At 48.0% G+C, this 24320-nt stretch overlaps 1 protein-coding gene across 12 annotated transcripts in view; it reads right to left on the minus strand.

Moving 5' to 3' along the window:
- The window catches only part of AFDN (afadin, adherens junction formation factor), a 2107422-nt gene that overhangs the window by 502857 nt on the left and 1580245 nt on the right, over window positions 1-24320 (minus strand). For all 12 annotated transcript variants that reach the window (XM_069607417.1, XM_069607414.1, XM_069607416.1 and 9 more), the window contains 2 exons: window positions 15974-16039; window positions 15222-15295 (listed from right to left, as the gene is read on the minus strand). In XM_069607417.1, coding sequence (XP_069463518.1) covers window positions 15222-15295; window positions 15974-16039 — 140 coding nt within the window. The remainder of the gene's footprint in view (window positions 1-15221; window positions 15296-15973; window positions 16040-24320) is intronic.

Below are 24320 nucleotides of genomic sequence, written 5' to 3' on the forward strand. Positions count from 1 at the left end.
GGCTGAGGAGAGGAACTGAAAGAATCCCTTATTCAGCAGCTTGTGTTGTTTGCGGTGGTGCTGACTCGGAGATAGGTCCGGCTGCCTGGAACTTCGTTCCTGGAAGCCCCAGGACACGCTGTTAGGGAGAATTCTCAAAATGTACTAATTCCCCTCTACCTTAGAGACCCCCAGCTCTTTTGCTAAACTCGGGGGCTTTGAAGTTTTTAATTCTGTTTGTTTTCTGTGTATGTTTCTTTTGGTTATGGAGTTTTAGACCACTCCAAAGGCCTCATCTTTTTTATTTGTGTCACACAGCACCCTCAGTGCAGTGACACAGGGAAGCCTTTTAGGCTGTCCCAATGTAACCCGTGGACACTACACCTTCTCTGGGATAAACTACTGTTTCCCAGAGAATGTAAAGTTAAATTGACTTTACTAGTCTTTTTAAATTCCTAGACCCCAGCACACACCATCTTCCAATAGAGTGCTGGAGGGGTTACCTAGTATACCCTATGTCTAGAAACTCATGTAGCAATCAAATGCTACACTTTCCTACCGAAATGGCTGGTGGCAGTGGTTTTACAACAAACTGCCATGATTTCTCCCGACCGCGCCCGAGTGTCTGAGGTGGCCAGGAAGTGAGGGAGGTGCCCGAAACTCCCTGTGCTTAGACTCCTAGGAGACCCAAATGCACTCTGGCGTGATTGGCTGGCTGACTGTTCGGCAAGGACAGCCACCCTGCTGGGTGAGGGGCAGCTAGCCTGGAATGAATGAGAGAAAACGGTTTAAAAGGCGAGTGTCTTGGCTTGGAAAGCAGCGTCGACCACTGGAACGAAAGAACCGAAGACGAGCTGGAAAACGACGGCTGCTGCAACTCCTGGACCGTTGGTTTGCCCGGTGAAGCCCTCCTGCAGGTCCGAATCGCCAAGTTCATCTCGACAGAGAAGCCCTTCAAGACGTCTCCCTTTGAGTTGGTGGGAACAATCAACTCATAAGCCACCTGGACACCATTCTCAGAGCTGGTTGTATTTTCCTCAGCGTGCTGCAAGAAACCGAATAGCCAGGGAGGAGGACACCAGTTTGTGTGCTTGACGACAGCTACCGGAATCAAAGATTTGCCATTTTGCAAGCTTTGTAACCAGTCCCCGTGCAGTGCAGGAGTCCCCCGACGTCCTTCCTCTTGTCCCCACGACTGAGGCTCAGGAACAGCGAGATCTGCAGGATCTGCCAGTAACAGAAGTCTTCAGCGGCATCTTTTTCCTCAATATAACGTACTGTGAAAACCGACCAAGAGAACTTACCTCTCACTGCGAAAGTGCGTGAAACTTTGGCAACCTGGAGGCCTAGTCAGCTTGTGACCCGACATATGAATCTTTCTTCTACAAACTACTTCTGAGAACCGTGACAAAGACCTTTCCGTTTAACTACCAGAACCGTTTTTACCTATACAAGACACTAGCCCATTCACTTTGGCCTACATATTGCATTGAATCAACTCCTCTGGTGAACTCAAACTATTTACACCATTGCAAACTTTGCCTAACTCCCGCTGAAGACCCGCCCCTTGTCGGAACGCTGGTGCGTCCGTTTGTCTTGGGCATGGACTTCCCTGAGGATAGATAAGGATTTCACAGTCTGGGAACTGTTCTTATCAAGTTCCTTATCAGTGGTGGAATGGAAGAGGTCGCTACCCTTGAATGGAAGGTCCAATATGTGCTTCTGGACATCCGGGTTGAATTGGTAGCCCATAGTCAGGCAGTCCTTCTCATGTCTGTAGTGATGCAGATGGCACGGCCTGAGCGGTCTATATGTGCCACTGTGGACTCCATGATGTCTTCGGCCACCAACTTTGCTTCTGCCAGCCCCGCCCTGAAGCGCGTCTGACTGTGTACCAGACGTTCCTGAAGGAAGTCGGCTTTTACCGGCCAAAGCGAGCATGGCATCTGCATTAGACTACTGAAGGGTGCACTGAGGCATTGGAATAGACCTTCTTTCTATAGGTGATGAGGTGGACGATGACGACCGAGGCTTGGAGTAGAGTGAGGCCACAGCAATCACTGACAAGTGTGGTCGCCGACAGCAAGAGTGGATCGCATTCCAGTTGCCTGTACTTGGTGTTGAGGCGCTGATTGGTAGGCTGGGCCAAATGGGGTTTAAGACATCCATTTGTGGCCAATGCGACAACGTCCTTCTGCATCGGAATCCCCGTTCTCGCTGCAGGACATTGCATGAGGACCTCGGCCAGGACCCCCACCTCCGATTGTTCAACCTCAGGTTGCAGAAGACCCAAGTATTCGGTCAAACCCGTGAGCCATTCATGAAAGGCCTTGGCTGAAGGTGGCTTGTCTGTGTCCTCCTCCTCATCCGTGTCTACTAGGGTGTCCGGCTGGTCCGGTACAGGTGGAGGAGTGTTGGGAGCTGAAGGCTGAGTTGTGGAGACCGTAGCCGGAGGCTGATGTGGAACCACCTGAACTGTAGGAGGCAGGGAAGCCGGAACCGAAGGCGCCGGAGCCATAGGAGGAATGACTATAGGCGCAGGAGGCGGGACTGGAGATAGCATGTCCCTGATCACATCCCGAAGGAAGGCACTCATCTGAGGGGAGTGTTGGGCAGAGTTTGTATGCAGTACACTTTGGGACCACTGCACACAACTAGGACTACAGGTGTAAGCAAACCAACCTCTGGTATAAATCTGTACTACTCAGTTTTGGTAGAGTTGCTGAGCAGCTAGGCTTATATCAAGAGGGGAATGTGAGCTGTAATGATGTTACACAGAGGTCTACAATCACAAGTATTCGAATAAACTCTTAAACTCAAGGATTCTTGGTAAAACACTTATTAATTTATTTCACAGTCAGTTATAAAACATTCACTAGAAGGAGGCAATCTATATTTCACGCAAACATACTTCAGTAATTTACAATGTACCTTTCCAGGACATGTAAACTACTTTGAAGGAGGAGCAAAATGGCATTGAGAGTACTTTGAAGTAGGAGCAAAAAGGAATAGGTTAATAAAAAGAAGATTGCAGGTACTCTTAGACAGTGGAAATACTTTGAGTTCACCAGAGGAGTTAATTCAATGCAATAGGTCAGGCCAAAGTCAATGGGCTAAAGTCTTGTATAGGATAAAGCAGTTCTGGAAGTAAAACGGAAAAGTCTTTGCCAAAGTTCTCAGAAGTAGTTTGTAAAAGAAGAACAAGTTACTTTCTTACCTGGTAACGTTCTTTCGATGGGATGGTCCGACGACGTATTCCATATCTATGACATGTAATCAGCACAGCTGTGGTGATTACATGTCATAGATATGGAATACGTCGGAGGACCCAATCCCCTCGAAAGAATCATATGTTGGGTCACAAACTGATTAGGCCTGCAAGTGGTGAAAGTTTCAAGCACTTTCACCGCAAGAGTTAAGTACTCTCAGTCTTGTTTCACAGTACCTTTCAAATGAAGAAAAAAATGCAGCTGAAGACTTATCGGGGGACTCCTGCACTGCACTGGGACTGATCGCAAAGCTGGCAACTAACAAATCTTCGATTCCGGTAGCTGTAATAAAGCACACAAACAGGTGTCCCTTTCCCTGGTTTTTCGGTGTCCTGCAGCACTCTAAGGTATATCCAGGTGCCTTAGTGTCGAGTTGATTGGTCCCACCAAATCAAAGGGAGAAGTCGTCCTTGCAGGGCTTCTCTGTCGAGAGGAATTTAGCGATTCGGACCTGCAGCAGGGCTTCACCGGGCAAACCAACAGTCCAGGAGTTGCAGCAGTCGTCCTCTTCAAGCTCGTCTTCGGTTCTTTCGTTCCAGTGGTTGACTCTGCCTTCCAAGCCAAGAGACCCGCCTTTTATTCAGTTCTCTCCCATTCATTGCAGCCTAGCTGTCACTCATGCAACAGGGTGGCTGTCCTTGCCGGACAGTCAGCCAGCCATCACGCCAGAGTGCATTTGGATCTCCTAGGAGACTAAGACCAGGGAGTTTCGGGCACCTCCCTCACTTCCTGCCCACCCCAGACACTCGGGTGCCAGAGGCAGACTTCAGTCCTGAAGCCTGCCAAAGGCGAATGAACAAATAGACCAAACCTGGTTTGGCGCACATAGACAAACTCTAGAAGGACCTTTCCAAAAAGAAATGATGAAAGAAGAAGACCGGGACCTGTTTAAACAAAGGGGGCTCAGACGACATCTTGAAAAACATGGCTGCCGCGATTTAACGTTACCGGTGTTCGTGGTTGGGAAAAATCATGGTAGTTCGTTGTAAAACCACTGCCACCAGCCATTTCGAGAGGAAAGGGTAGCATTGGACTGCTACATGAGTTTCTAGACACAGGGAATACTAGGTAACCCCTCCAGCACTATATGGTAAGATAGGGTGTGCTGGTTCTAGGAATTTGAAAAGACTAGTAAAGTCAATTTCACTTTACTTACTCTGGGAAATGGTGCTGTGTGATACATATGAAAAGATGATGTGTATGGAGTTGTCTAAAACTCCATAACCAAAGAAAACGCAAGAGTAAATCACATTCAAAATACGAAAGAGTGGGGAAAAAAGGCTCCCACTCTCTCCAGGTAAAACAATCAAGTCCTCAAAACCCAGCAAAGTTGCTGGGGGTCTCAAAGGTGAAGCGAATTAGCACATTTATGAAAATTCTTCCTAAAACGAAGTAAACAACAAAAGGGTACAATTGAACAAAAGGAAGATGCCTTCCCTAACCGTTAATTAACAGTCTTATCACACACAGAAACGGTTCTTCGGGAGAAGAAATAAACAATGACTAAAAATGTCAGTGTTGTAACGGGACCAGATATAAACAATGTCCTAGCTGTCTCTGAAGTAAGAACACCCTGTCCCTGACAGGAGTGCCTGGCCCTGGGTGGTGTATGGTGCGCCACCTACCTAACAGGGATAGTGGAAGAGAAAACTGTCTCTAATCTCTACCAATTGGAAAGTGCCAACTACTGTTAGAGTAAAAGAAACTCGAGATACAACTAATCGGCTATTAAAACTCAAACAGGACTGGATATTAGATCCTGTCAGTAATAGCTGACGAACTGGAGGAGAACAGTGTATATTTGTGACCATGGGACTTTTTTAATTGATTTGGGGTGGTAGGTGGAATTGACGGCGTAGCATGCGACTGCTGGGACCTGTGCGTACTCTGCCTTGCTGGTTGCGGGGTGTGTCTGCCCTGCAACGCTGAAGGATAAGCTGTAGGCCACGTACCTGGAGAAGACAGGTCCCACCTGGACACTCGATCTCCCACCTGCTCCCTGAACGGGGTAGTGTCAGACAAGCGTGCATTTTGACAGGCCTCGCTGGGCCATGGCCTCCCCCAGAACTCTTGGCGGTGGAGCTTGTGGCCCACCCTGCACCTCAGGAGGAGGCCTGGTAGGCGTAGTGCCCTCAGCTGCAACGCTGATAGTGCTGCGTACAAGGGCCTCCTCAGAGTTGTCCGGTAGGAGGGCGTAGCCCCTTGGGTGGACACCCGGTAGAAGAAACCTGCGGTCCCTCAGCACTGTCTCCGAAAGGATCTAGCGGCTGGTAGCTGAATCAACCTCGGTACCTGTGCTGGTGCAAGAAACTGAACGGTTCCATCCGCTCTGATGTTTTCCTTTGGAAGGAGTCACCCTTGCGGGGTGCAATGGGCATTGACTTGTGTCTGACGAAGTTCTTCAAGTCCTCTGGAGGCGACTTCTCGAAGAGCTTCCTCCACCAAGCTAGCCTGTTCTTCAGAACACGCGGTGCAAAAGTGTCAAACGCGGTACAACCCTCCCAGCCGTGTTCGGTGACAAGGCAGCACAGGCAAAGAGCGCGTGGGTCGGACGTAGGGAAGAGTCCCTGGCAGGCTGGACTCCTGCTGAATCCTACTGACATTGACATGCGCCGCGGAGGAGCGTGGTGCCAGAGGACCGAGTACCTGATTAAGACCAGAAAACAGAAGACAAAAGACAGAAGACAGAAGACAGAATCCGGGGAAGACCCAGGAGCGCTGGTGAAAGCGGTCCGTTCCCGTCGACGTGGAAAAGGGGACTGGCGCCGGTGGGCGGAGCCAGGGGAGCGCATGTTGCCATGGGCGCACCCCTGCTGCCTCTAAATTTAAAGGGGAAGATGATTTTTTGTGATGAAAAAGGTTCTGTCTCCCGTCCCTAGCAAGGGACACCCAAACAATATGGGTGAAAGGGAACGGGACTAAGGAGTACAGGTGAGTAGTCAAGAATAATACGATACAGTAGGAGCACTTTAGAGAAATACTTAGTGCTAGGGAACTGCTTTAGTAAGTCCACTTCTAAGATGGTGTGGGACCATGTGCTCTAATGTCAACAATTTTAAAAGTGATTGGACAATGCCAGTGGTTCCGACTCCGTTCCAAAATAGATACAGAAAATTCAGGTAAGTAGCTCTCAGGTAAGTAGCTCTCTCGATCTGATTACACAAGGATAGGCCTAGGAAAGGATCCTTGACCAGATCACCACCGATCTAGGTCAGGAAAGAGAGAGATATGTAACCCTAAGGGCAGGGGGAAAAGAGACAGGCATGCTAACTTACGCCCCCTTACACAGGTTTCTCCAGAGACCACTGCCGAGTTTCTGGATTCTGTTAAAGAACACAATCTCTGTGCTTAGTCCGTTCGAGGGAAGCCCAAGGGATGCAAATACAGAGATCACTTTCGTAAGCAGGATGTTTCGGTTGGTCACAGTGCTTGAATATAGGTTCCAGGTGCCTTCCAACTGAACACCCTTTGGACGGAAAGCACAAGACTTCTGCGGAGCAGGCGACCTAAGTGCACTTCTAGGGAGCAAAGAAGATGGACTTCAACCGGGAGTCACCACGGTCAGTCAGTGACAGGCAATCTTCGATGGGCCAACAAATGAGCAGGTCCTGCACGGCTTCTGTTGCTGCGAAAAGGCTGAAAATACAGGCGCAGGCGTCTTGTAGTACAAGATGAAGATCCTCAAAGTTCCAATGATGCACTTGGAAACGTGACTGCTGCAGTGAGAGCTGGTCAGTCCATCAGTTAGTCCAGGGACATGTCCGAATGCTCAGAAAGAATGGATCCCTAAGCAGGGGGGGTCGAAGCACTGACAAAGGTCTTCTTAAGATCATGCCGAGGAGCTGGGTTTCACCAGGACTTGGCTGGAGGCAATGCTGGTCAGCCCCAATGGTCTTTCTGGAGTCTTCAGTGGGCTGTACTTCTTCGTAGGTATCTTGGCTCCAACGATGATCTGTCAAATGGCTGCAGGATTCCTCCTTTTATCTAAGATTTCTGCAATGGTAAAATATACATGAAACACCAACTGCAACTGGTAAAAACTTTTCTATGTTTCCATTAAATGTATTAGGAAGGTAACTATTGCTGAAATGTTCATAAAGTCTTACAACCTTTGGCTAATATTTACTGCAGTTTCATCCTCACAATGAGGCCTTAATGTATTGTTATGGGCAACTTGGCGTTAATACTGCAATAAAGCCCTAGTAGGTCTAAATTAAAGGAAAGTTGTGTTTTAGGCCGAGTGATTGTAAACCATGTTTTCCTCTCAGCGTAAAATTGAATTTCCCTTTTAATCCCATGCCCTACCATATGTGTTAGGTGCTGGCCACCAGGCTCAGGGCCTCTCATCAATTAGGGTGGGGATGTGCCTTTAGGACACTGCATTTGGTTTTGCAAGCTAATACTTGTTGGGTTGTATAGTAAACTGGCTCTCCTCATTCCCTGTTATTTTATGTTGAGGGCTAGCACTTGGCAAAAAAACACAAACATACATTGGGGTTAGAAGAGACCTTATATATGGGGGGGGATGCTGTTGAGCAGCCAGCAAGATGCCCGCTTAACTCTAGAGCTCCGTGACCCACAGACTACAATCTGCGATCAACGGCAAAATCCTTTTTCCTGTACCCCCAAGAACGACGCCTGAGTGCCCCCCATACACGGGGCACACACTGCGAAAAAACGCTGTTGGCGGCTCAGCAGCACCAAAGATACAGCCGCGAACGTCAGCCAGCCATTCAGGCCCGCTAGGCCCGCCTCCTAGAGACGTGGAGGGCAGTGGAACCTGGGCGGCCCCCAGAATACATGCTTGAGAGGCGGTGTCGCATCCCACGGAGGAGACCCCCCCCCCCCAGACCTGCTACAGGCTCCAGTGCTGCCATGAGGGGAGGAGAGACTGAACCGCTGATCCGCGCCCCCGGTCGGAGCGCCTTCAACTTTGCCGCTGCGGGCCCTTGCTGACGGCGGGCGGCAACGGTAGGTGGCCCCGAGGGGGAGGGCTGGGGTTCTGCCGTCTGCGTTGCGGCCTCGCCTTGGCCCCACGAGCCGCGTAGGATCGGTAGTGTGGCTGCAGCTCGCCTCCCTCCCCTTCCCCTCCTTCCCCGACATCGCTCGCTGCTTTGTCTGGGCGCAACGGCGGCTGGCAACCGCTGGCTGGAGATCCAGACTAAATGAAGAAGCACCCGCCGCGGCTCGACCCCCAGCGTGTGAGGCCTGGCGCCACTAGCCTCGCTCCCCCCCCCCATACTGACTGCCGGCTCCTGCGCTCCGCAGGTTAAGAATATATAAAGAACTAGTAGCGGGGGCAGCTGAAGACTTAAAGCACGCCCCGGCCCCCAATAGTGCAAAATGGTCGCCTCGCACGACTGCATCCATATCCAAAGGCTCCACACATCCAGGTCCTGCTAATCTTAATGTGAGGAGCTGTGACTGTCCAGTGCGCCGTGGAGGAGGCAATCACACCTCTATACTAGCATTCACGGATCGGAACAATACCATCTCCTCATCTTGCAGGCCCTCCAACTGCACAGCGCCCAGCGACCCCAAACACTGTGTAAAGGGATACTGGCTACACAGAAGCCCTCCTGACTCCCCCAGCTCTCAACATCTACTGTTCCTGTGACTACTGTGCAGCACTTGTTAAACCCACCAGCATGCAACCTCCCTGGCTGGTCTCAGGCCGCTGTCCGCCCACAGGCTGCCCACTCCCAACCAGTCGGGGCAAACACCTGCATTACTGGACCCACTTCCTGCTCGCTGCAACCACGTGCCAACTACCACCCCCACTCCGGGACTCCAGACACACGGTCCCCACCAAATCTGTCAAATTGGGCGCTGCTCCCCGCCACAGCAATGCCCAACAGATCGCAAGGAGCTATCAAGGCAGGCGCCAAGGTTAAGTTTACCACGGCAACGCCCAGAGCGGATCAAGCGTCCTCCTCCACAGCACAAGATGACGGGGATATCCACCCAGTCCCCCCACAGCCTGACTTATCAGCAATGATGGAGTCCATGGCCAAGAATTTTGCAGCCTTCCATGAAAAATTGGATGATATCAACGCGACCGTTGCCTCCTTAAGAGCTAAACTCGACCAACATGGGACCAGGATCACTGAGACAGAGCAAAGAATAGGAACCAATGAGGACAATGTCCACACCCTACAAAACAGTGTCACGGAGCTCGTCCGCGACATGAAGCAGGTCAAAGCTAAGTGTGATGACCTCGAATAGAGGTCGCGAAGAAATAACATTCGCATAGTGGGGGTGCCTGAATCTGCGCTAAAAGGGCGGATGGAACTCGCGGTCGAACAACTTCTCAAAGACCTCCTCGATAACCCTGAGTTGTCACCGTTCTTCACTGTTGAAAGAGCACATCGCTCACTGGCACCACAGCCTAACCAAGGAGACTTTCCTAGACCAATAATTGCAAAACTGTTAAACTACAAGGACAGAGACCACATACTCTGTCTAGACAGAGAGAAAGGGGAGCTAAGGCTGGACTCACAAATCATTAGGATTTTCCCTGACTTCTCAGTGGAGGTGCAGATGGAGCGACGCCAATTCGGAGGTGTGAAAAAAATGCTGAGACAAAGAAAAATCGAATACACGATGCTCTTCACTGTCCGCTTAAAATTCACCCATCAAAACAAGCTGTACTTTTTCACAGTCCCAGATGAGGCAGTCAAATTCATGGAGGCGCAAATCCCACTGGTGGATCCTCCCAAAGAACCGATGGACGACGACTAGGATCAGGGCTCCCGTGGCCCAGCTGTGGCACTGACCGGCCGTACCCAACCTACAAACTGCCGCCCCAGTGGGTTAACTTGTCCCCCCGTCACCGCCCTATTCCGGTCCTAACATGGCCCCACCATCAACATCTTAAGAACAATACCTGTGGAAGGGGATACATCTCCAATCAGCCTATACATAACGGCACACGCTGGGCCCGAACCTTGAAAACCTAGCATTACTGTTTGACGCCGGCCTATGGCTATATCGGCATTGATCTTGCTACCTAACAATATGTTTGCTTCATTGTAACCCAAGTTCTATCAGCCATTCAAAAGAATTATCGCCATAATATGCATTAACAAATGTGGGTCTAACGGCAGCAGCAGCCCCCACTGCAGCTGCAATGCCTTTTAAGGCGGAGTGTTTATGTTTCAGCCCCTGTTGGGCTATTGGTCAAGCGTCACCAAGTTGGGGAAGGCACGCAGTTGGTCACTCCGGAGGTGGGTACAATCACACTGCTAGTTTGGACTGGGTGGTGAGGGTGGGGGGTGTTGAAGTTGGGGAATGTTTTACTAAAATCGGCAGCGAGGTAACGACTGGTATCGAAGAGTGGCGTGTTCACGCCACCGCAGCACATATGGTTGCAGACAGAGACAGAACCTTTCCTTGGGATGCCCCATAAATTGTCACCATGCATATTAAAATGATGACATGGAACATCCGGGTATTAACCAATTTCACGAAGTCCTGCAGGATTACAGCATATGCACAAAGACACAGAATCAAGGTTCTCCTATTGCAGGAAACACACGCCCTGAAACTCCAATCATCAAACCTAGCACAGACCTGGGGCCCCAACAGATTTTATACCCAGTACTCTACCCAGTCCAGGGGAGTCTTGACGCTCATCCACAGATCGGTGAAGTTCACACTCCACACAGCCCACATTGACACAGAAGGCAGATATGTGATCCTCCACTGCACTCTAGCTAATGAGGAATGCTTGATTGCAAACTCATATGGTCCTAACACTGATTCCCCCGAATGTATAGATGCAGTAACCGCTATCCTCATGAGATATGTTGAAGTCCCCATCATATGGGGGGGGGGGGAGACATGAATATTATACTGGACAATTTCCTAGATAGAACAACCACTACACGCAGGGTCACGTCTCGAGCAGCCAAGCAACTTCACACACACATGGGTTCCCTAAATCTACACGATGTACGGAGAATGCTCCATCCCCAAGAGAGAGAGACTATACCTTCCACTCAACAGTAAATAACAGCTCTTCGAGAATTGACATGTTCCTACTGTCCGTGTCCAAGGTAGGCATGGTAACCGATGTCAAGATGCTCGCACGCACGCTCTCTGATCACTCCCCTGTGTTGTTGCAGATTCAACTGGGTAGGACCCTGACCGCTCGACCCCCCTGGCACTTTAAATCTGATGCCCTAGCTGACATTGTCTTTAAAGCTGAGATCCTATCGGATATAAACATTTTTTTGAAAATAACGACACGCAGGACACAACCGAGGGGACACGCTGGGAGGCATTTAAGGTATACATCAGGGGGATGTGCATCTCAAGGGAGGCAGGGGTTCTCGGAGCCATAAGGCAGGCCCTAAACAACTCTGAAACTAAGCTCAAAACTCTAGAATGAGAACATGCTTCTGCACCAGCTCCGGCAACCCTAGCAAAGAACAGAACTAGAACTATTTGAAGCTCACGCCCTAAGCGAGGTGCGGTACTATGCTCGCCCAGTGGCTGCCCGAAGGTATGGTGAGGGAGACAGACCTGGAAGAACCCTGGCTAAACTAGTGTGCGTGGACGGTGGTAGATAGCATTCTAGATGAACAAGGCTCACGACATTGGTCCGACCAAGCCATCATCGACACCTTTGCTAGCTTCTATGCCAGCCTATACGGCCCCCAGCCGGAGCACACAGCCCGGGACCTGGACGACCTACTAGAAAGCATCCCGATGACTCATCTCCCAAAGCACCAGGGAACAACTCGATGCCACGTTCACCTTGGATGAGATGGTCCGGGTAATTTCAGACCTTCCAAAAAACAAGGCCCCAGGCCCCGACGGGCTCACATCTGAGTTATACCAGGAGCATGTTGCCATTTTGGCTCCCATACTACATGGGGTCTGGTCCGAATCACTACGCTTAGCCACCCTGCCTCCCTCCTTAAGAGAAGCCCTGATTACCGTCCTCCCCAAACCGGGTAAACCCCCAGAGGAATGTGGTTCCCATAGGCCCTTATCACTTATCAACAAGGACATGAACATTTTTGCTAAAATTATAGCGAATAGGTTCCTGCCGGTCATGCCCCACCTAGTGCACGCAGACCAACGTGGATTTGTTCCTGGCCGCTCTACGGCACTTAATATCCGCCGTCTGTTTAATGTGATATGCAGAATTGACCCGAAGGCAGACGCAGTGGCGGTCACACTGGACACCCAGAAGGCATTCGACATGGTCTCATGGCAATACTTGTGGGCCGTGTTGGGAAAAATGGGAATTGGACCAAATATGATCTCCTATATAAAACTCCTGTATACAGGACCATTGGCCAGGTTGCTTGTCAACTCCATTGTCTCCTCTCCCTTCGCGCTACATAGGGGTACCCGTCAGGGATGCCCGTTCAACCCATCCTTTTTGCGCTCGCCATTGAGCCCATGGCGGATCATGTCAGAGATCGGCACACCCGTAAAGGTATTCGCCTACAGGACACACCGGAAATCATCTCGCTGTATGCTGACGATGTACTCCTATATGTCAGAAACCCGTCCACATATCTAGACCCGATCATCCGAGATATAACTAAAATAGGCACCTACTCTGGCTTCACCATAAACTATTCGAAATCAGAAATATTCCCTCTCACTGCGGCAACCATCATGTGAATTCCCCCTACACTGGTCCCCAGGTGGCATCAGATACCACGGGGTGCAAGTATCACTAACCAAAGCCTCCTTACTGGCGGATAGCTACGAGACAACGGCACAGCTCATTGAATCCAAAATGCTCAAATGGCGCAATCTCCCACTGTCCCTCGCGGGTAGGCTGTCCCTAATAAAAATGATTGCGGTGCCCAAACTCCTCTTTATTTTTGCCAATGTGCCAGTGTGGCCCGGGATGCAATATTTCAAGAGGCTCCAGTCGGCGTGCGCCCAATTTCTCTGGCATTCTGGAGCTGTCCGTAAGAAGTGGCAACATATGACCCCCCACCCTACGAGAAAGGAGGTTTCTCAGCCCCAGACCTAACACTACATTGGATTGCGGCACAGGCCCAACATGCCACACACTGGTACGCACACTTGAACCCGCCCCCTCATGTCAAATTAGAAAAACTGGCAGGCGACGGGAACAGTATCATGACCCTACTACTACACCGCACGTTCCAGTCAGATGCCCCGTCAGACCCTGTGGCCGCCATGATCAGAGCATGGAACAGTATACTAGATTCTGAACAAGAGCATCGCCCATATTATAAATGGCTTCCCATATGGCAATTCCCTGGTCTCTCCCCCACACACGACCAGCACTTCATGCGGCACTGGGAAAATCTGGGCTATCGAGTGATGACTGATCTATACCCGACGGTAAATTTATTACCCCTCAAAAATGGCGGCCCGAACACTCCAACTCACCGCTTGAGCTATTACAGTACTTCAGGCTAAGAACGGCGGTCCGCGAAATGTGGCCCCCTACCCAGACAAGCCCCCAGACTCACCAGAACTCCAATACATATCAAATTCCGCAGGAGGCAAGGGCATAATATCCTCCCTGTACAAAATGCAGCTGGGGAAAGTAGAGGATGCATCCCCCAAATCACGGGAAGCTTGGGCCAGGGAGCTAGAAATGGAAATCACTGAAGGAATGTGGAACAAAATGTGTGCGCATACGTGCAAAGTCTCCCTTAGCGCTAGATTCCACTGTATACAATACAAACTCCTCAACAGACTTTATTATACACCGCTCAGAGTTGCGAAATTCACACACACCCCGACCGACACATGCCCAAGGTGCAAGGCTGAGTGGGTGGGTTCTGGAGGGAGGTGACGGAAGCGCTCTCAGAGATAATTGGGTCCCCAGTAGACCTTGATCCATTGGCCTTGTTGTTTGGAATTTGGACTGGAGAAAGTGTGAAAGAAATGTCAAGATTTTTACACAAGTACTGTTGTGGCTAAAAGATGTATACTGCAATGCTGGAAGCGCCGCTCTCCCCCCACCCTGGAGATGTGGCTGAAAGCCCTTACTTGGGTACAAATGTGCGAAGAGTATATCGGATCACTACCCATGCCATCTCATCCCAAAAACGTGTGGACCGAATTCTGCAGTTATCTAAACAACAAAGACGCGGGTGAGTGGAGCTCCACACCACAGCCGGGTTGGTCCAACCCAACTTAAGTACTGAGCACGTTATGATCCCTTGTGATACCACTCCACCCCTCCCCCAACTCTGAGCTGCTAGCAATAGTGCATGATGTAATGCCTAAATGCAATATTGTGATTCTTGTGTACCTCTCTGTAAACTGTGCTGTACCTGTCCTAACTTTCTGCCAATAAACAAAAGTAAAAAAAAAAAAGACCTTATATAAGCATTTCTGTTTTTATGAAAAATATTTTGCATTTGTTTAATACTGTGTATTATCCGCTGAAGTACTTATTTGACCGGATAGTTTTATATGTGTGATTTTATTAAAGGTTATACTTTTCAACATATCAGTGTGCTGTATTGTCTAAATGTGTGTATGTATGTGGACTAATGTACCTCTGTATCGACCTACTAGCGCCCTCTACGCAAGAGTTAAAACTTGTTGCTCTAACCACCTTACCCATGTTTAAGAGAGGTTTGGCTTCCCTTTCTTGTCAGGTGTTTTAGCTTTTCCCCTAGGGTTACTGGCTGAAGCATCAGCAACATAGTGTGGTACAAAAACTGCCTTAACAGTAGGGACAGTATAATTCAATTGCTGCCAAAAATCACATCCATTCCATTTCCAATCATTGTGTCGAAACGATGTGAGAAGTTGCAAGGTACATACAGTACAAGGCTCAGGGTATAAATAATAGTTACAGGTAAATTACTTACTCAACCACTTCCCCACAGACTGCTTCCACATGTTAAGATTTAAATCTGTTAAACAGGCACCCTAAAGGGTAAAGTCCAAAAACAAGATTGCCAAAACAACATTCTAAGGGCTGTTAACAAGAAGAACATGAAAAAATAATACCTTTCTTGGGACAATCCAACTAGACTTCGTCCATCTACACTTAGCAACTGATCCCCTGCTGCAAGGCGACCATCCTTAAGAAAAAAATAAAGTCTTTGAGTGTTGGTGTCAATGAAAACAAAATCATTGCTCTGCATGGTTCCACTAAAAGGTCAAACTCTGGTTGCATCACCCTCTATAGCAGCTTTCACATTGGGAGAGTACTGGCGATTGTATCCAACAACCCTGTCTGCCCCCCCCCATTAGGTTGGGCCTGCAGGGATCTTATAGCATATCTGCAAGGATCTTATAGCATATCTGCAACCATCTTATCCTTGTACTAGCAACCCGTCACATTAAAACATACAAATTGTATTGTTGGTATAAACTTGATACAATAGACATCCAACGAAGTGGTTAATATCAAAACATCAATTATTTTTTTTAATTAGATTAAAGAATCACAGAACTAGCATGTTAAAATGGGAAATAATGCCATCAACTTTTGAAACGTTTTACCTCATCTAGAACTACTGCATAGGGTAACAAAAGAAAAGTCCATTAAACTGCCGAAAGGAAATAAATCTGGAATTGCCAAACTACGAGCCCTTTTCCAAGTGCATCACCTTGGAACAAGTATGGTTGGACTTGCCCAGTATCAATATTTCTTTAATGTCAAAGAATTACAGATTTCAAGAGTGTATTTATTCATTATTGGAATTCAAGAGGGATTTAAAAGTTTAACACCAAAAAAGTATTATGACATTACAAACCACTTCTGCAGCTCCTCCTTTCACAACCGACTTGATGTAGATTCCCAACTTCTCTTGGCCTGCACCCTAAAGTGAAATTCAAAAGAGACGCAAATTACTTTTGTGATCGTAGGTGCGGTTCTATGTCAAATGGTCGATCTATTTTGGTTGAACCCAACTGATCTATTCTCAAGATGGTCGACCCTTCTATTTTTCAATGAGCAGTTCGATAAGGAGCGCTATATGCAACTGCTTGACTAAAGAGGAGCCGAATACCCCCCCCCTATCATAATATTTTTCTACTTCACATCGGAGGCGCCCTCTATTACCCTTTCCCAGACTCTCAAACACACAACTGTCCACTCCGCTGTAGTATCCACTTCCCCTCTCCCCTTTTATATTCTTAATAGCCCCTCCCTCCTGGGCTCACCCAATTGATTCTTCTCAGAGGGTTCTGTGGAGGACCCAACACCCATTCCTCTGCTGCTACTCCTCCTTCCTATCCCCTTCCCACTCACTCCAGTATTCCACCAATCTTCCTACCCCATTTCACTCTGTGTTTGCCTTCCTCTTTTCCCCCTCAACTAGCCACCACCCCCTGCAACCACACTTCATGCCCCATCGCAGCCCCCCAAACCCTCTTATTTTGGGCCCATCATAAACTGTTAATAAAGAAGAAAGGTCGAGCATCTTCACCAGATAGCCAGCCTACCCACTAATTTATGTCGACCAGGTTGGCTCAACCGTAAGTTCAGAGCCAAGCAATAGACCAAGTACTGGAAACACCACAAAACTATTATAAATGTTGGTTCAACAGTACCTTAGGGACTGACCTTTTGTAATGCAATACTGCAAACCCTCTGCTGCCTCATCATATAACATTTTTATATACTTAAATTACAATTTGTAATGCACTTTCCAAAAGTAGTTTAAGGTCTGTGGATGGATTACATGGCAAAATAGTTATACTTCAAATGCTGTTAAGAATGTTGAACTCAAACTGTAAAGGTACAATGCTTTTGATTTTGTTTTATTTGTATTGCTTATACGGGTTAAACAAGTAATTTTTAACCTTTACATAAGAACATTCCTAAAAGGTTTACACAACTATTGTATTTTTTTTAATACAAATAATCAAATTCCACCAATAAACAATCACACAACACACCATAAACATCTCATAAAACATTACATTATACACTAATTCATAATAAAACATTCTCCAGTTGTAGCGTGTTAATAAATCTGACAACTGATAAAACTAATGAGGTAGTACAACCTACCAGACATGCTTTCCAGAGCTCCCCTCCCTTTCCACAGTAATAGTACTTACAGTCGATACATTTCTTAAAAAACAGAAGCCTTTTCCCTTGTAGAGCAGTACAATTAACTAGCAAATATTTGTGTTTCCTTAGAATCAATGACCCCACAAAAACTACATACTGCAGCATCCAATAATGTTCGCCAAAATTTGATCTGTACCTCCTTTGTTAGACACAAATGTCAGATGGGGGTCGGGTCGGGGGGGGGGGGGATTTGAGCTGACACAAAGAATGTTAGGCCAACTGCCCATCTGGACGCACCCAGCAAACCTTTTGCCTCTGTTACTTGGAGATCGCTCACAACAGATACAATCAATTAATCTACTCTCTAGGTACCAGGTGGGGTTTCAATCGGGAATGGTGACTTCTCTAAACGCCACAATAATATCCCACATATCTGCAGCAGTAAAAAGGGGAGTGACGGGCCCGGTTTACATGGCATCTATACGCATGTCAAATGCCTTTGAAACAGTGAGCCGGGCTACCTTATGGAAGAAACCTCTGCAAGGAAATGTGAGAATGGTGCAGATTGTGGCCTTACTGCACAGCAACTCCTCTTTGAAGGTTAGGATGAGGGTTAGGTTGACCAGGGAGGGGTCCGTCTCAACACCTGTCCCCACCTTTGTGGGACTTACACAGCGTTGTGTAGTGGCCCCCACCCTGTTCAACCTCTATATGTAGATCTGGACTTGATGTGGGAGATGGGAGTTACAAACCCCGTAAAAATGGGAACACTGATTCTGGACTGGATAGCATTTGCAGAGGATATTATCCTGTTTGATAAGTCACCCATTGGACTCCATCGAAACCTAGCTCTCTTCCATCACTAAGCTGTCCAAAACAACTTAAACATTAAGGGGCAAAAATCCAAGGTGGTTGTCTTTTCAACTAAAAACCAACCTAAATCCTTTGTGTGGAAAGTGGGGGGAACAACCCCTTGAAAGGGTAATGTCTGAAATATCTAGGCGACAATATGACAAACACCCAGTCTATGGGGGCTTGGAAGGCTCTTTTCAAGGGAGCTTTTCTGCCCCTTCTAGCAAAAATGAAGTGAGTGTACCCTCAGTTATGCCGGTACTCCTTGGTGCCTTTGATTCCATTTTACATGCGGAAGGATGAACCAACAATTTTATATGGGCTCGACATTATACTGTTTGACATGGGGACATCCCTCATTATAATCCAGTGTCAGGTCTGGAAAAGAACTTTGGGCCTGAATAATTCTGTAGCCAACTCGTGGTGAGGCACGAGTTGGGCCTTACCTCTTTGGCCGCAGGGGCTGTTTGGAAGAAGCTGGCCGAATATGCTAAATTACTAAATCCCCCTCATAACTCTTTACCAATGCCTGCGTCACCTGTTAAGCCTGCAAACAGTGACCACACAATGAATTTAAGGCTAATATGTGCAGGATTCTGCACTGGATAGTCTCATCAGAAGATGAACTAAAGGTCACTCCTGGGGTGGTTAGGAGAAAATAGTTTACAGTTGATTGGGCCGGAACCCTGGATCTGTTGTCTACTTTTTTTCTCTACACAGAATACACAAACTTTAGGGCAAGAGGAGTTGACATTCTGATGTACGTTTCTGGCCCAAAAATCCATGGGGTTGATCTACGCTTTCGCCTAGATCAATTAGCAACGCTTGAGCGGAGGAGCAAATGGGATGACTCGGTGAGGAGTAGCGATTGTAGGCTTTGTTTTGAGAAGTCTGAGGAAATGCTAAAACACATTGTTCTGTATTGTGTAGCTTCTAGTGAGGCGAGAGAGCGCTACCTTGGTGCATTAAACCTGTCTGAAATGCTTTGGGTTCGGCTGATGTGGCGCAAAACTGAAATTGATCCTGGCCTTGTATGCTTTTTGAATGTGTATTTTTAGAGAAGTTAGATGAATTCTAAGGTATAAACATTTTAGTATCTAAATAAAATGAATGTACCTAATTGCTTTTAGTAAGTGATATTTTTCATGTCTTGTCTATGGTTTTGTTGTGAAAGGCTTATTTTTGTAGGCTATAACACAATAATAATAAAAATAATCCATTTCAATTTCAAGAACAATCTTCTTATGCATCTGTTGGGATATTCTGCCAAATACGCAGCCAACATTCCTAATTTGTATATTCCATTTTCAAATGGCATAATGAGTCGCATAATGATTCATAAGCATGAACTTCCTCCAAAGTTGAAGCTCAGTCATACTTATATAGATGTTTCTTAACTTTCACCAGATTATCCATCAGGTCATCATCAGTCATTCCAAGATCATTCAAATGATTTGTACACAATTCAGTAGAAATTTGCACTCTACTCCCTAAAGAACTCAAGCCCAATTCATAGCAAATGGCTGGGAGTAGAACTGAATTCGGGAAGCTCAACACTCTGCTCCAAATGAATCCCTCCAGTCTTCTTCAAATATCAAATAACCATAAAAATTGAGTTTCAATACGCTACAATAGTCTGGGAATTATTTTCCCTTCATAAAATGTAACCAGAGGGATTACAGAGAATTAATTCAACATCTTTACTGCATGTGCCTTCAGCCAAGCTATTGACTTTTTGATTCTGACCGAGTGTATGAAATAAAAAGGTTAATAGTGTACAGAGCTTCCATTAAAGTTAATAGTAAAATACCAAAGTAAAAAAGGGAAAGAGCTCACTTTGGTGCAAACAAGATATGCACTGGCTTCCTTCAAGAGGCTGTAAAAATATCCCAAGACACTGTTGGATTTCCCATTTGTGGATTACGTGATTGTTTGTGTTAAGGGGGGCTGTCAGAGCATGGTCCCCCTGTGACACCTGTACGACCCAGAAAGAATGTCATGCTGCCAAGAAGCACAAACATATTCCACATAAGAATTGTGAAACAATGCTTTCACACTTGTTGACACACTACTATTTCATTGATTTATCATAATTAAGAAGGCACGTCTGATCTTGAACAACGTCTAGACAAATAGTTAGAAGCTCTGGTGCAGTGGTATTTGATGCCTCCAATGAGGCAATTTGTGATTTATCTGTGTTATGTGTGAGATTAACAATGTCTAACGGATGCCTTTTCGATGTTTGAGCCAAAACCTAATGTTCCTTCAACCATAGTCTTTTTCATGAACATTATGAGACTTGGCCGCAAAAGAGCATGTGCAAAGGCCATGCCCTGCATGTAATAAGCATAAGCACCATGCCCTTTGCTAGCTGCTTACAGGGACATAGGAGGCATGGCATGCTGATCTGCAATGCACCTCGTCTGCCATACATCTCCGCATATTTCAGGGTGAGACATGTGCCAATAATCCTTCATGTTTACATCTTGGGCTACTTGCTTTTCTAACCCCCAAGGCCCACACTGTAGCTTCAAATAAAAATAGCTTGATTCTTAAATGTTTCAATTTGACGTTTTAGTTGGATTATTATATTGCAGGGTATGACAATGCATTACTTACCGTAAAAGCATTTCTGATGGTTGTATCTGCTTAGATTCACATGCTGTGCATAGGTCCGACATCCAGTGGTCACTGCAGAGTATTGCATTTTGTTTTTCGTAGTCGAAAAGGGGACGTCGACAAGGCGTGTCTGTAACACTATCCCTATAGCGACGTGCGTTGTACCCACAATCCCTCACGCGTCGAGGTCCCTCAGATTGTTTTTTTCCGCCCAGCTACTGGTCGCCTTTATGCGGCGCTCCTAGAGAGACATTGAAAAATAGTTTCTTCGACCTTTGTCATTAATATCAATAACGTAGATCCCTCCCCCTCCCCCCTCGACGCAGAGCTGATTCTCCGCCGAGCAAGATCTTCGACGCCAGGCCTCGCCGGCCATAGACAGCAGGGAGAGTGGGGTTTTGTGGTCTTTCTTTCTTCTCTTTAAGAATGCCTTTCTCTTTCCCCTCCCTCTCTTTCGAGGTCATAGTCACACTTATTGCCCTCAGCTATGGAGAGGACGCCATTTAGGTTTTGCCCGCTTTGCAAGGGTAAATATACCTGGAAGGATAAGCACAAACGGTGCAACCGTTGCTTACCCCTCGATCACCAGGACGACGGCTGTGCGGCCTGTAAATTACAAAAGCCCAAAACTCTAAAAGACCGCAGGGTCAAAAGGTGGGCGGCCTACGCCATGTCTAGGCCTGACTCATCGCCCGCTGCCGCCGAGTGTGACGAGGACAGTGACTACACGGCCCCCGTAACGGAGGCTGTAGACCTCTCAAAGGAGCGTTCACGCTCCTCGTCGTCCGTCCCCGGCACCGACAAGCCCGGCTCATGCCCAGCTTATGGGGATGAACACCCTGGCGAAAAGGACGCACACGGAAAAACACCAAAGCACATACCCCCCCGGCACGCATTCGTCGAAGACGAAGGCAGCCATAGCGCCAACGGGGACGCCGGGCCCACCAGCGTCTTCCGCCGACCGTAAGGGTCGTCAGCCCTCTCCGCCACCGCTTCTGCGACAGGCGAATGGGCATTCTAAAAATAAGGGCGCTAACACCAAAACCTCCGGCGACGCGCATCGCAAGAGCACTCACGTTGCCAGCAAGGACTCGACAAGCAAGGACTCGACAAGCAAGGACTCGACGTTACATAGCGCGACAGCGACCGATCCCTCGGAAGAGAGAATGATCGCCGAAAGCCTCGCGCGCATAGCATCTAAGGACGGCCAGAGACGTACGGCGAGTGAGACGCCGAAAACCGCGCACAAGGCCAAAGATACGCCGAAAGCGCCGGAAAACAGATCAGGCCAGTTCCTGACGCCGACAGAAGGCCCTAGCCAGCGAGAAGGCTACTCAGAAGGCAAAGGCTCTCTTTCTTCTATGTTATGGGACAGAGCCAGACAATTACAGGAGGAAGAAACTCCTTTTTCATTCCCAGACCGTCCTGGCCGACCTCAGTGGACCTTTGAAAGGTTCCAGACCTGTATGGATAAACTAGACAGGTTCATGTCCATCCCAGAAGACAGGACACCCAAGAGACCAAGGGAGGCACCCCTGGAGAGTCCAAGGGCTAAATACCAGAAGTTTTATAACCCCATACAGGAGGACCCCATACAGGAGGACATATACTCTCACAATCCCACTGAGGAAGATACCTTCTTAGGAGGAAGATGAGTTCGCCTATGTTGAAGACCAACAAGAAGAGGAAGGTTTTCACGAGGAAACTAACCTATGTGAGGAGGGATTCCAGGAGGACACAGGCGAGGGCGACCCAAATCCCTGGCAGTCACCAGCTAGGTCGACAGACACAGGCAGTAGCAGTATAGTCATCAGGTCTACTGAAACTACACCAGTCAGGAACCCTTCGCCTGTCGATGATCAACCCACCTTCAATGCACTGCTGAAGAAGGCAGCAGCACATTTAGAAATTGAAACTGGGGAAGTCACCCCAGACACCGATTTTGTGGAGAGGATTATCAAGGAAAACCCCCCCACTAGCCAAATTATACCCATCCTCGCCTCCCAAAATAAATAGCACGGCCATAACCTGCATATGTGGTATGTGTGTTCATATTATAGACCTGCCATTACTATAGCCAGTTGTAGCATGCCCAGTACAGAGGATAAAAAAACACCTCTGCTTGATATAAAACGTATTTATCGAAGAGTGTGAAGGCATCATGAACTAAGACACACACCACAGATTCAATTTTCAAAATAAAATGTTTTATTATACTTAAATGTCAGGATGGAGTAAGGCCTAACTTGCCCTATGCTAAGGTGGGATTTGCCTACCTAAAGGAAACTAAGGATAGTCTGTGTGAGTAAGTTCAACTCAAAATCTGTTCGTCCAAAACTTATACTTGGCCTCACAACTAAATATATACAATGTGTAGGGATGTCGGCAGCAAAAGAAATAGTGTTCAAAATAAAGTTCTGAGCTTCTTCCAGCTCCTGGTTTATACTCAGCTTTCCCTTCCCCAAGTTCAAAACAGTTCCAAAAGGCCACAGGGTTCTCCCCCCCAAGAGCTCAACACAGTTCAAAGGTTCTTGGGATTCCCTTCCCCAGCTCGTTTGTGGGAGGACCCATTTAATCTCAGCACCACTCCTCGGAGCAGAGCGAAGCTGAGCAAAGGTGAGCAGTCCTGCACTCAGTAGTCTGCCTTTCAGCTCGTTTGTGGGAGGACCCATTTAATCTCAGCACCAGTCCGCAGAGCGGAACGCAGAGCAGAGCGAAGCTGAGCAAAGGTGAGCAGTCCTCAGCAGCCGAGGGAGCTGCAGGGACCACGAGGTAGAAGAAGTTTTTTTTCAACATCGTGAGCACCGGCCAGCACCGTAAACACTCTGAACACGCTGTATCTTTCTGAACCCTTCGAAAACTTGTGCTGACTATACGAAAGGTGCCCCCTTTTCTACCCACATCTCCATTTCCCCGATTTGCTTGGCTGAGGCGGTTGGTCAGCGCCCGTCCACTTTAGCGCTCGCAACCCGTCCCTCAACCCCACACCCCTCTGATCATCAACCACTGAATATGGAAGAGGACCTGGAACAACGCTGCCTTAGGAGTCATGTGAAAAAAAACTCTGACTCCGAAACAAACCAGCAACCCGTCTGCGTTAATTTCTACACTCGCAGCAGGCAGAACATTGAGCGCTTCAACATCTTCAGCTCCACTAAACCTGAGCTGTGGAGGCGAAATTCTTCAGGGATTCCCATACATCCCAGAAAAAAATCGAAAACTCTTACTGACTGCAGGCATCAGACCGCTGGCACAGCAGCGTTCGTCTCCGGCGTCTCCAGCGCAGCCTCCCGCGCCGTGCTCAGTGGGAGGAGCCCAAGCATCGTCGGAGCAGGTACTCCCTGCTGCACCAGCCCGTGCCAACTGCCCCCTTACTGCCTTGGCGAGTGGCCCTTTCCGCGAGTGGGTCGGAGGACCTCTCGCGTGGGGTCTTGGGGCAGCGCCGCAGACAGGCGCGACCGACCAGGCCCGCCAGCACGACTTGCCAAACGCCGGAGACGCCATTGTTTGCGGTGACCAGCTGCCCAGCATGATGGCTACGACCATCTAACAGGCCCACTTCCTATGATCGCCCTCGACGGATCTTGATGCTGAACAAGACAGCAATCGGC

This window comes from Ambystoma mexicanum, chromosome 4q, assembly GCF_040938575.1.
Source record: "Ambystoma mexicanum isolate Mex_15411 chromosome 4q, UKY_AmexF1_1, whole genome shotgun sequence".
Lineage (NCBI taxonomy): Eukaryota > Metazoa > Chordata > Amphibia > Caudata > Ambystomatidae > Ambystoma > Ambystoma mexicanum.